Here is a 13,983-nt window from a genome sequence, read left to right as displayed (position 1 = left end):
CAAAAAAACTACATCAGATTTAATTCCCACCTGCTAACCCGTGTGTGCACATGCTTATTTTGAAATACAAGGGTATTATTTTAATTTTCAATGGGTAAAAGCTGAATTGAAAAAGGACATTTTAATTCCAAAATAATCATGTCTACAAACTGACGTGCACAAACAGTGCGGCTTAAAAGCCAGTGTAGTTATTTTGCAGCAAATTCGTGTGTAGGCTTCCAGTAGAATTCTCACCAATCTCTCAATGCTCTTTAATGCTAATTCACCTACAGTATCCATTTCCTTTTCCTGTTCTGGGCCTCTGTTTAATAAGTAGCTGCTATTTTATAATAAACAGGGATCCTAATTTTCTGTGATTAAAAAAACAAACACAATTTTCTGATAAAATAACACAAAAATCTGCATTTTTCCATGATTAAAATGAAATGCTGAACTTCAGTTTCCCTAGCCACAATGTATATCGGTATCAGCTGAACACAATGTTTTATTGATATATTTACAATTTTTAAGCAAGTTTGAAGCCTACCAGTGCCGTCAATCATTACAATAAAATAAAGTTAATAGAATAATCCAGTCACAGTGCATTGTTTCTTTACTGTTTTTGATGGCCCTGCTGTTTTAGCCTCTTGCTTTCATTTCTTTTCATTCAGTTTATGTTGAGTGCTTTCCATGTGTTCTACAATTGTCTGCCTTCGAACGTAATCGACAGCTTTGCTGCATACAGAACAGTACATTACCAGCAATGTGAAATTTGCCCTTGCTAAACTCAGTGATGTGGTCTTTAGGGGTGATTTTAAAAGTTTTTTTGGCATGTTTTCATAACTTTAATCACTCATGGCTGTGAAATTCGAGACGCATTAAAACATGAACCCCTATAGGCTGTTGAGTAACCTCTATGCTGGAAGCAGTTTAGTGGACTATGTTTAGCTATGTAAATTTCAAGTGCATTCAAAAATCAACCACAAGGGGGAGAAGTTGCATGCATTGAATAAGTGACATTGGTACTTTGAGTAAAATCAAGTTAACACATGTTTTTATTTTTTCATAAAATGTAAAAACTAAAGAGTCTCCGTAACAACACCAATTCTGTGTTTTTTCCATGGCAAACAGCGTTCTAGGATCCCTGATAATAGAGCTAAAAAGCTGTGGTTTAGCCTACACGCCCCTCTACGCTGTAATTCCTACAAGGCTGGGGGAGCCAGATGTGGTGTTCCCTGACACAATTAATAAAAAGAAAAAAGAAAAGGAGTACTTGTGGCACCTTAGAGACTAACCAATTTATTTGAGCATGAGCTTTCGTGAGCTACAGCTCACTTCATCAGATGAAGTGAGCTGTAGCTCACGAAAGCTCATGCTCAAATAAATTGGTTAGTCTCTAAGGACGAAAGCTCATGCTCAAATAAATTGGTTAGTCTCTAAGGTGCCACAAGTCCTCCTTTTCTTTTTTCTTTTTGCGAATACAGACTAACACGGCTGTTCCTCTGAAACCTGTCACAATTAATAAACAGTTTCATATTGCAGTGAAAAAAAGACTAATGCAGACTAAGATATTACACTTTCAAAAGCAACTAATCGACCAAGGAGCCTAAGTGTCCCGTTTACTTTCAATGAGACTTGGCTTTTAAGTGCCCAAGTCACTTTTCAAAATAGGACTTAGACTCCTGAGTCACGTAGAATCTTTTGTAAATTTTACCCAAGAGCTTTTACTGCCCAACTCTGTAGCAGCTTTCACGGTTCATTCTCAACTACATGAGAGAGCATCAGCTCCCCAACAAAGATTTTTCTTGTAGGGGCCCTTAAACAGCAGTTGTTTCTATAACTGGGACATGGTCTTACATTCCTAATGGGTACAAGTTAGATTTGAACCCAGTCTCCAGTAGCCTTTTTTGTGTTGTTTATATGGAAATACTAACTTTCCTATAGTGATTCCTAGGGAGCTAGTTCCTACACTGTAGATCTGGAATAGGGCGGAAGAGACGGTTTTGATTTTCTTTAAAGAGTACAACCTGCTTTCATGCTTCTGTTCTTAGTAATCTGAGATGATTTAGGAGCTCAGCTCCACTGACAACTTTATTGAGGCAATAATATCACTGTGCAAGAGGAGAGTATTGTGGATTTTTTGTTCTTTTGAAAATCTATGGGCAAAATTCCACCCCTCCCCCCCGAGTTTTGCAAGAATACAGTGCATGGTGATTTCCATAGTCATTTCACTTATTTTCAGTTATTTTTGAATTTTGCAATCATTTTTACAAGATGCCACATTGCTCCATTTTTGCAATTTTTCTTTTTGCTTCTGATGTGGTATTCGCAAAATTGTAGTGATAAAAATGGCCCTCAAATGCACACCCAAATACACAAATGCTTTTCTTCTAAAATGGAGGAAGGTGGGAAATGCATAAAATAGCCAGTTTTTCTACTTGTGTGAAGCTTTTCATGTTTGCATCTCATTTCAATTATTATTTTAAAGCTAAAATTGGAAAGCAAGGTCTAATTTTATGAAAAGTAGAGTTTGAACAACATACTGGGCTTGTAAAGTTGCATGACAGCTCTCAGCAGACATCAAGTTAAGCATCATTTAGGAATCAATATGAGAAATTACTATCACTCTGAGAATATCCAAGAATAGATGGTTTGCATTTTGGAAGTCAAATCCTCCTCTCTTTTGTTTTCACTTTTTATACTGCTATTGGAGGAGTTCTCATTCTCAGTTGTTCTTAGCCAGATGTGAACACCTGCAAACACAATATATGAGTCAGAGGTGTCAGATTTGGCATTTACCTTCAGCTTGACAAGTGGGAGACCCTAGTTCATGAGCAACAGAATGGCTCTAACCCTAAGCCAGTGGCAGACATTTTGTAATGCTATGTGCTGGGAATTCAGTACTGTGCTTGAGCTTGGTGCATAATTTGGAATCATCTTTACGAAGCATGAAGCAGTAGAACTGTGCTTATCTGAGTTTTGCTAAATCACACACTTCATAATCTGTACAAAAATTGTTGGTCTTGTTCCACCTCTAACCAAACATTTAATAGCAGATCTTCGATTGAAGTTTCATATTATTGAGACTTCATTGTTTTCACCAAATGTACTGTAGAATATTTACTGTACTATGAAGCGTTATCCAAATTAAACTACAATTAGTCTCATGTTAAGGAGCTAAGCTGGGACGAGAAGGATCTAGGGTCACTGCCCAGCTCTGCCACAGACTTACCTATGTGATCTTGGGCAAGGGATTCAGTCTCTTTGTGCCTCACTTTTCCCAGCTGTAAAGTAGGGATAAAATTCCCTGTACCAAAAAGAAAAGGAGTACTTGTGGCACCTTAGAGACTAACCAATTTATTTGAGCATGAGCTTTCGTGAGCTACAGCTCACTTCATCGGATGCATACCATGGAAACTGCAGCAGACTTTATATACACACAGAGAATATGAAACAATACCTCCTCCCACCCCACTGTCCTGCTGGTAATAGCTTATCTAAAGTGATCATCAGGTTGGGCCATTTCCAGCACAAATCCAGGTTTTCTCACCCTCCACCCCCCCACACAAATTCACTCTCCTGCTGGTGATAGCTCATCCAAACTGACCACTCTCTCTACAATGTGCATGATAATGCTGGAAATGGCCCACCTTGATTATCATGCACATTGTAGGGAGAGTGGTCACTTTGGATGAGCTATTACCAGCAGGAGAGTGAGTTTATGTGTGTGGTTTTTGGGAGGGGGGTGAGGGGGTGAGAGAACCTGGATTTGTGCAGGAAATGGCCCAACTTGATTATCATGCACATTGTGTAAAGAGTTGTCACTTTGGATGGGCTATCACCAGCAGGAGAGTGAATTTGTGTGGGGGGGTGGAGGGTGAGAAAACCTGGATTTGTGCTGGAAATGGCCCAACCTGATGATCACTTTAGATAAGCTATTACCAGCAGGACAGTGGGGTGGGAGGAGGTATTGTTTCATATTCTCTGTGTGTATATAAAGTCTGCTGCAGTTTCCACGGTATGCATCTGATGAAGTGAGCTGTAGCTCACGAAAGCTCATGCTCAAATACATTGGTTAGTCTCTAAGGTGCCACAAGTACTCCTTTTCTTTTTGCGAATACAGACTAACACGGCTGTTACTCTGATTCCCTGTACCATACCCTTTATCTGTCATATCTATAGAGACTGTACATTCCTTGAGGCAGAGGCTGGCTCTTAAAATATGTAGAGTGCTTAGCACAGTGGGGCCTTAATCTCAAGCAAGGTCTCTAGGCACTGTTCTGACACAAATAAATAATCATAATAATGGATGAAATAAATGAAAAAAGGCTGTGATGCATTATCCTTGCTTTTTCTTGTTGTTTATTCCCTCTCCTGTTAATTAGCAACATTCAGTAATTCACCGTGGCCCTTATCCAAAGTCCTTTGATGGCTGTGGAAAGACTCCAGTTGACCTCCAGGGACTTTGGATCAGGACCTCTGGGTCTCCTAGTTACCAATGTGAATTTGCAATGGCCTGCTGGGTGACCTTGGGCAAGTCACTTCCCCACTCTCTGCCTCAGTTTTCCCATATAAAATGGGGATAATTATACTGACCTCCTTTATAAAGTGATTTGAGATCTACTGATGACAAGTGCTATATAAGAACTAAGTATTATTACTGGGGTCAGTACAACAAAAGGGTTTAAGCATTATCTGGAAACTCTTAATAATCTCATAACAATAACCATAGCTAGCATGGTGGCATGACTGATTGCTAAAAACATACAACCCACCCCCACTCCACCCCCCAATCACCCTACGTGTTTTATTCTCCTCTCACATACACAGATGTTGCTCCACTGAAATCAATGAAGTTACACCTGTGGAAAACTGGTGAGCTAAGAGAATTAGGCACTTTTGCATTATAGATGCAGGTGAGCAGGCTCCAAGGCTGTGTACAGCTGGCAGTAAGGAGAAAAGACAGAGAAGGAATGAGTAAGAAGGAGAAAAGTAAAAAAAGAATATTTCCTGCCTCCTTTTTTATAATGTCTGTGGTTTTATATGAGATTAGCAGTGCAGTTCAATTATTACAGTAGCAGTGAGGCATGATGATCCCAAACCACTAACTTGACCAGATTTCTCCTTTTTCTGATCAGCTACTCTGTGCACAGTGAAAAGCTGGCTCTGCGCCTACTCTGCGGCATGAAAGAGGTTGGCTGGCCTCTTGCTATGTGTGGCCTGTGGTAGGCTGGATAGTCTGAAGCCCATCTATCTCATAGTTTGGTTTGACTGCCACATTAGAATTGACCAGGGGCTGTCTTGCCCAATCCATCCCTCAGAGTATTGTTCTGTCAGACTATGAGGTAATGTCTCAAATTGCTGGGTCAGATAAAATACCATTAAGAATGAAATGCATTTAAGAACAGGGAGACTTCTTTGGACAGGGATGGTATTATACTTAAGTAATACAATCTCAACAGAAACCATTGGCAGACTGAATTACAGGCCTGGTTTCTTGGTCCGCAAACTTGGTCACTAGAGTAAACAGAGTAAACACGTCCTCTTGCATCAGTTGGATATTAAATCTACTACTATTTTGGCTTCCTATGAGGAAAAAGGGACACTATCGCAAATAAAAGAAGGGCCAGTCACATTATGCTTCATATTTAACACGTAATGGTCTTGGGAGGATAATAAAAGTGTTTTTGTAAAAGGATATGCTGAGCAGAACAGGATATCCACAATCAAACACTAACAGCATTATGAAATATTCCAGCACACTCTGCCCAGCCCTCTTCTTGTAATAAGGAAGTTCAGGAAAGCACATATTTCTATATGCTGTCTGTAACTGAAGGGATAACCTATCCATACTGATGCATTGTTTTAAAGGTTTCAGAGTAGCAGCCGTGTTAGTCTGTATTCGCAAAAAGAAAAGGAGGACTTGTGGCACCTTAAAGGCTAACCAATTTATTTGAGCATAAGCTTTTGTGAGCTACAGCTCACTTCATTGGATGCATGCAGTGGAAAGTACAGTGAGCAGATTTTATATATACACACAGACCATGAAAAAATGTACATTGGAAGGAGAGTGATCACTTAAGATGAGCTATTACCAGCAGGAGAGTGGGGTGGGGGGAGAGAAAACCTTTTGAAGTGATAATCAAGGTGGGCCATTTCCAGCACATTTCCAGGAGTTAACAAGAATGTCTGAGGAACAGTGCGGGGGGTGGGGGGGGTGGGGGAGGAATAAACAAGGGGAAATAGTTTCACTTAGTATAATGACTCAACCACTCACAGTCTCTATTCAAGCCTAAGTTAATTGTATCCAATTTGCAAATTAATTCCAATTCAGCAGTCTCTCCTTGGAGTCTGTTTTCAAAGTTTTTTTGTCGAAGGATACTCACTTTGAGGTCAGAAATCACTGTTCCTCAGACATTCTTGTTAACTCCTGGAAATGTGCTGGAAATGGCCCACCTTGATTATCACTTCAAAAGGTTTTCTCTCCCCCCACCCCACTCTCCTGCTGGTAATAGCTCATCTTAAGTGATTACTCTCCTTACAATGTATATTTTTTTCATGGTCTGTGTGTATATATAAAATCTGCTCACTGTACTTTCCACTTTATGCATCCGATGAAGTGAGCTGTAGCTCACGAAAGCTTATGCTCAAATAAATTGGTTAGTCTCTAAGGTGCCACAAGTCCTCCTTTTCTTATTGTTTTAAAGATAATGAGTGAGATTATTACTCCCACTCTGGCCTATTTACAAGAGGTAAAAAGACCTGGGTGGTGTAAAGTGGTACTAAAAGTCCCTTATCCACCTGGGGGAGGACTCCCTGAGGACAGGTGTGGAGGCAGACGGCTACAGCCTGTTCTTCAGAGGATTTACTTGCAACCCACAATATAGGGGGCATGCCTATGGTAGGGCTGCAGCACAGAGATCTGCAGAGATTCCAGGCAGTACTATGGCCCACAGGGCAGCCTTGGGAGGCTGTTGTAACTTAGATAGGTCTTCAGGGGGTATCTCAGTTGAAGTGAGCTGTAGCTCACGAAAGCTCATGCTCAAATAAATTCGTTAGTCTCTAAGGTGCCACAAGTACTCCTTTTCTTTTTGCGAATACAGACTAACACGGCTGTTCCTCTGAAATCAGTTACATTAGAGTCCCTATCCAGCCCTTGCAAGAGCTTGGGATTGGGAGGGTGCAAAGCATAGGAGGTGCAGCATAGGATTTTACGCCCTATCTATTTATTTTCATAAAGGATCCTGAAGTGGATCCCAAAATTAATTGTTCACATACCACCTCCTTAAAAAATTGTTTTGACGTGGGTTGATGGATCATCAAGCTCATTTGCCCTGGGGTACACCTACCACAGTTTGGGGAACACTGCATAAGGGACACAGTGGTGATAGACTTTCTATTTGCTCAGTCACTCCTCTCCAGTATGGCACTGTTGGAATTATGCAGTAATTTAATCAGGCTGCACGGTGTCTGGATCTAAACCAGCCATGCATGGGAATAAGGCCTATTTTCAACCCCTTGTGGATCTCTCATTTTGGAGTTCAGACACAATGAGAACAAAGGTCCAACATAGCCCACAGAGAGCTAGGTGAGTCAACTGTTAGGCCAGGAGTCTCATCCCGAGTAAATCACAAGTGAATTTATGCCTGGAGGAATAACGCCACCTTCTTTTCACTTTGCTGGATATCACTAGATTTGGGCAAATAATCTGCAGCAAATAATTTACTTGAAACATTCCAATTTGTTTTCTTGCTCTCAGAATATCCAGGAGCGGATGATGATTTTTGCAAATGTGCCTGTTGTTAGAATTTACTAAACAAGTGATTTGCCAGAGTGTTTTGTTTTGATTTTTGAACTCTGGATTGATCTCAAACAGGTCAATGAGAATATTCGGTACACAACATTTGAAATCTAAACTGTGTTGCCTGGTTGAGATCGGTCACATAAGTTGAAAGGCATTGTTTTCATTCACTGACTGGAAGATGGTAACTCTTCAGGTCAAGGAGAGGCCCTGAAGAACTCACTGGTGCTTTGAATGTCTCAGAGAGTGGTAATTTAGGGCCTGCTCCAAAGCCTACTGAAGTCGATAGAAAGTCTCATCAACTTCAGTGGGCTCTGGATTGGGCCCATAGGGAGGGAGCAGATAGTAGCATTATAGACTTTGAGAAAATTGAAAACTTTCCCCCTGCTTGGCTATGCAAGTCTTACCCAAGTCGTCATTCCTAGGTAAATTAGGCTACTGTAAGATTTATTGGCTGGGTGAAGTGTTTACATTTAATTTTCTGTCAGCACACTCATACAAAGTTATTGCGTGTGTAATGCCCAGCCTGCATTGGAGCCTGTTGGGTCAAAAGAAGAAAGGGAGCAGTGCGAGTTGGCTGCTCAGAAGCAGCCTCATGGTGTTTAGACGGTTGGTTGGTTTGTTCGTTTTGATTTGGAACAAGGGGTACCCAAAACAGCTGCTCTTGGAGCAGGGGCAGGGAGAACTCCAAGGTTTCCAGGGCAGTTGAAGCAGGGTGAGCTTGAGCCCGGTGTCATGTACTTCTGTACCAGCTATGGACTGGTCACAGAGCTTGCCTATGCACACCAGATGTGTGTATCCTAAGAGCCGTTAATGCTTTGCCAGGTATGACTGAGGTTAGTTTAAATAAGGTATTTTACACACAGCACCACCTAGTGGCTGAGCGTATAATACAGTTTAGCATTCTATTACACTGGGGACAGTACTTTTGTGGGGTGGGGAGAGCGGGGGAAAGCAGGCAGCAACTTCCCCGGGGAGTGCTGCTGCAAGCAGCCCAAACAGGCAAGGTTGAAGTGGCTGATGGAGCCTGGAGGGACACTGCCCAGCATTGGGGGAGAGAGGGTATGTCTACACTGCAATTACAAACCTGCGGCTGTGATGTAAGAGGACAAGCTAAAGAAAGAGCAGAGCAGTTAGTTATTTTTCCTCTTGTTTAACGAGTCTCTGAAGCAATCTAAGAAATTATTAGAAAATACATTGATAGAAAACTGTGAGAAAAGTAAAGCAAGAATGAAATGGGAAGGAAATAAGCTGTAATAAAAGATAAACGGTAATTAAAGAGAAACAGACTTAAGAAATAAGGAGAAAGTGAGCTGTAGTGAAAGTAAGAAAATGGTAAGGACTGTAAAACAAAATATTCAGATGATATTTTAAAGGAGACCAGGTGAAGTGACAGGAATAAAGAAATTGTCAGAGAGCAAAGGGACTGGAAGCCAGAAAGGAGCAGAGTAAAAATTCTTCAGTGAAGAAGCTGACACATCACATTAAGGAATACATGTCTTTATTTGAGCTGGAACTTAAAATTGCAACAAAGATTGCACAAGAGGATTGCTCAAGATGTAATTAAACATCCTAACAACTTTTCCTCCAAACTTTGGTCTTACAGGGGCTGAAAACTGAGAAACTGAAAAGGGAACATATAACAGTGTGTTTTATGTTCTAGTGCATTGTATTTTCTAATATCGAACTCTATTATTTCATAATATAAATTTTTATATATAAAGTGAGTTTAATTAAGATAATAATAGAGAATATACAGTAGAGAACAGTAATAGTTTACAGTAGTTTATGGTATAAGCCTAAATTGTAGTTCCTGTTAAAACTAGTATTTCTGACCTACTTGTGATTATTCCCCACTTCACTGATTTCTACTTTACCCCAACTGATTGAGATAAAACATGATCTGACCTCTAGATTACCTGTGCTTCTCTTTATTGCTCTGATTCAGAATACTCCTCCATTGGGCTTGTTGCACATGTGAGAGTCAGTGTTGCCTAATGATTATATTTTAAGTGTAACTTGTTGTATTTACACATTTACACCAGTCCTGGGACAGAGATGGTCAAGCAGCATGCAGGAAATCTCAACCCAGAATTAATGCCAGGTCCCAGAAAGCAACTCTGCCTCAAGAATCGACTAATCAGAGACAAAAGCAAAGAGCAAACTCTGCTATTTCTATTACAGGTCCCTTTCTAAGGACTACTGCCTTTACACAGAGCCTTGCATAGCCCAAAAACTAGCACCATCACCACAGCATGTCTACCCAAGACTGAACACTTGCTTGAACATTAAGAAAAATCATTTGAAAGAAAGATCACCTGGTGATCCCTGCCATAGAGATTTATAAGTATGATAAATCTGATCTCTTGATCTCAGTTTTGGGTATGGGGGAGAGGTCTTCCTTAAATTTATTGAAATTACATCTCTCTATGGATTTTGTACTACATACCTAAAATCAACTTTCTTTGCTGAAGATATTAAAGTTCTGAAGAAGCCTTAGTTTTTGATTCCTTGCTTTGGTTCAAACTTAGATAAGTGCAGAAGGTAAGTCCTATTCATAGATGACCAGAGGATGAGCCTTTTGTGGTGCACAGGTCTTAGAGCCCTTGCTTGATACCAGCCCTAAAGAGGGGCAACAATAAAGAAATTGAAACTGAAGTATCATCCTTCCCCACTTAAAAACTAAAGCTAATCTTCCCCCCACCCCTGCTATCCATCAATTTGCCTACAAAAATCTGCCCATGTCCCTAAATTACCATATAATTCATTGCCATTCACTGTTCAGAAAATGACCAGAATTAGTATAAAGGGGGAGTTGAGTGGAGGAGCCAGAAGGGTGAATGCTTTTCTGGAAGATATCCTTTAGCCAAACAAAAGTTATTAGGCTCAGTAGAGGGGTAACAAGGTGAAATTCCGTGGCCTGTGATATACTGGAGGTCAGAGTAGATGAGCTAATGGTCTTTAAATCTATGAATCTGTGAAGTCTTGTTGGTGGTTAATGATTTTTGATGCCCAACTTGAAGCACCTCAAAGGGTCCTGATTTTCAGAAAGTGCTGAACACCCCACTCTGAAAAATCAGACCCTTTAACGTGCCTCAAGTTGGGCATCCAAAATCATTGGTGACTTGTGAAAATCCTGGCTAATATATGCCAATTATGAATAAGAGATACTGTGTGCTAATAATAAGTATATAAATCACAATGAATGATCTGTCACTCTGCTTGCTGCTACTTCTCTTCCAGTTTTCTTTGTCTCAGTGTATTGTTTCTTTGGGTTTTATGCTCTTTGCGGCAAGAACCTCGTCTTTGCAAATAGTATCTGGCACACATTTGGCACTGTATAAATAATAAACAGTAATAGCTGTTGGTCTTCTGTTCTCTTTCTTGCAGTGTGTGTCGTGGTCGAATGTGGGACTGCACAGATAATGTATGTGATGCCACCTGCTCAGTTATTGGTACAGCCTATTACTCGACATTTGATGGACTGAAATATATGTTTCCAGGTGACTGTCAATATGTGTTGGTTCAGGTAAGAATTAAGACTATTGTTCATTGTTAGAATGACGTATTAGATTAAAAAAATACTTTGTCTGTAAGCCTTAAACAAAGAAAAAAAATCCAACATTTAAATGAGTTACTGTAAAACATCCTTCATTGCTAGGCCAGATATATAACAGAGGAACACAGGACTCAGCAGTGGAATAATAATGCAATCCTGGAAAGTTTCAAGACTTATACTCAGACTACATCTATTCTAGATGGGTGAGATGGCTTGAAAAAATAGGAGCACTAACAACTTCATCCCTACTAGTGAATACCCACTACCTGTTTCCGGGAGGCTTCTCTCTCCGAAAGTCTTTTCTCTGATACCACACCCCCCTTTGCTGATATCCCACAAAGTGAATTGCAGGATCTCTACAAGACTGGCACTCTCTCAATTAACTACACTCAATCACAATGCCTCCTGAATTTAAACTTCATTTGTTCACACTTTCAAGTCACCAGCTTGTGTCAGGCTGATCTGAAACAACTTATTTTCTGGGGGTTCTCTATGTGTTTGTGTGTAAACACACACGTCTAAATCTCTCATTGCTCCCACAAATTAGAGACTTAGATATCTAAGTGACCTGAAGATTGCAGCTACACATGGAAATAGCTGTGGGTGTAAATATGTGACTGCAAAAGCAGAGGGCAATATATGAAAATCTGGCCCAATATTGAATAGATCCATTCTTAAAAGATAATAATACTTTGCATTTCCATAGTACCATCCCTCCATGAATCTCAGTGTTTACAAATATTAATGAACTAAGCCATGCACCTCCCTGTGAAGTAGGTTGGTCTTGTTATTCTAATTGTACAGATGGAGAAATGAAGACAAGAAAGATCTTGTCTGAGATCACAAAGCAAGCCTGTGGCAGACACAAAAATTAGAACCTTAATCACCAGTGTCCAAGTATTATGTTTGAAACACTACACGATGTTTCTTGTATCTACAGAAATGAAAATCCATTTCATAACCCAGATGTGGCTTCATTTTATATCATTATATGAATTGTGACATCTTGCCTTCACTTGTGTACATAAAACTGATAAACAATGCACCCATTGTATATCCCTGAGATATCACAGTTAACGTTTCAGCAGAAACCCTTTTACTTAAAGATCTCTTTACAAAGCATCTGTGTAACCGTAGCATGCTGGCCAAGTGTGCCTTTGTCTCCCACTATGGTCAGGAAAAAATGTATGAGTAGCAGAGAAACCAGCATGCTGACAAATGTCTGAGAAGCCCCACAGTGCCTGAAAGAATTCAGCTTTTCAGACTTGCGTTTTCCCCAGGTGTTTTAGGTATGTTTCAAATGTCCCTGTTGTTAATGACCCATTGCATTTGTTTTCCCCTTAATAGGATTACTGTGCAGATGAGTCTGGAACCTTTCGGGTTCTCATTTCAAATGAGGGATGTGGCTTCACTGGAGAAAAGTGCACTAAAAAGATTACCATTCTGTTTGACAATGGGGAGATAGAGCTGTTCAATGGAAATGTATGTACTCCTCTGCTTCTCTTCCCTAGGGTCTGCCAGTATTTTAGGATGGGTTGTAACATGGGGGATAAACCTTCTACTGTGCTTTGCTATTTGAAGAGCCATGTAATAAAATGAACATGCCAGTGACACAGTGTGTGTGTGGGGGGGGAATGTAAATCCTACATCAGATAATTGTGATGAATTGTTTGGGAGTATATGATACAATTCATACAACTCATGGGGCTAAACGTGTTTCTTTGCTTTGCCGTAATGAATCTCTGCAAGTCCTGCCTTGCAGGTGGTAGCTATAAAGCTGATTTTAGTCAGGGTTCTGTAACTAGCCATCGTGGGCCACCTAATTAAAGGTATTTTGCTGTTGCCCTTCAGTCTTTTGCTAGGACTGTTACATGGAGTGCTGCTGCTGTGCCTAGATCCATTCTTAAAAGTTAACAATACTTTGCATTTCCATAGTACCATCCAGCGTTTACAAATATTAATGAACTAAGCCGTGCACCTCCCTGTGAAGTAGGTTGGTCTTGTTATTCTAATTGTACTATCATTGGAAATGATAGTACAATTTTCTTATTGGAAAATGCTCTATGCAGTCTGGGCCTTCAACGTGGATTCGTCATCTGGAGGAGCTACATTTCATTAAACAGAAAGCTGTGAATGGCACAGAGAAATGACAGGGAGATCACTTCATTTTACTTTGTTTGCTTTCTCATTTTTTTGAGTGGAGCAGTACCAGACTGTAGCTCTCTTGTCTTTCTACATACTTTAAGGTATAAAACTATTTCAAACATAGCTATTGCAAGAAATGTCTCTCCGTTACCTAGTAATACTGTGGCTTAATTTAGTCATATGAAAGGCCAGGCATGTTGCAGGAGCTGATGCAAATGTCAGCTTCCCTCCCCATGCTAAAACAAATGTCAGATGGAAAATACAGATGACTGGATTCCTCTTCCTCCCCCTTCCCTACACACTGTCCAAAAATGACCAGGAACCATTCCCACCTTCCACCCAACTCCATGACAGGAAATAACCTTTCCAGAGGGCAGGTTTCAGCTATTTGCCTGGGCGTTGTAACAGCCAGGAATGTCTCTGTGTTCATACATTACAGATCTCCAGTGAGTTATAGAGTTACAATTACCCAAATTTCTGAAGTACTTTACTCTGTCCT

At 40.3% G+C, this 13,983-nt stretch overlaps 1 protein-coding gene across 1 annotated transcript in view; it reads left to right on the top strand.

Moving 5' to 3' along the window:
- VWF (von Willebrand factor) overlaps positions 1-13,983 on the top strand; it is a 234,618-nt gene that overhangs the window by 86,307 nt on the left and 134,328 nt on the right. Inside the window, exons 20-21 of the mRNA XM_048823921.2 lie at positions 11,171-11,309; positions 12,687-12,821. Coding sequence (XP_048679878.2) covers positions 11,171-11,309; positions 12,687-12,821 — 274 coding nt within the window. The remainder of the gene's footprint in view (positions 1-11,170; positions 11,310-12,686; positions 12,822-13,983) is intronic.

The sequence above is a fragment of the Caretta caretta genome, chromosome 1 (assembly GCF_965140235.1).
Source record: "Caretta caretta isolate rCarCar2 chromosome 1, rCarCar1.hap1, whole genome shotgun sequence".
Classification (NCBI taxonomy): Eukaryota; Metazoa; Chordata; order Testudines; family Cheloniidae; genus Caretta; species Caretta caretta.
Note: the sequence above shows the minus strand (reverse complement) of the source record. Positions and strands in the feature narration are given on the sequence as shown.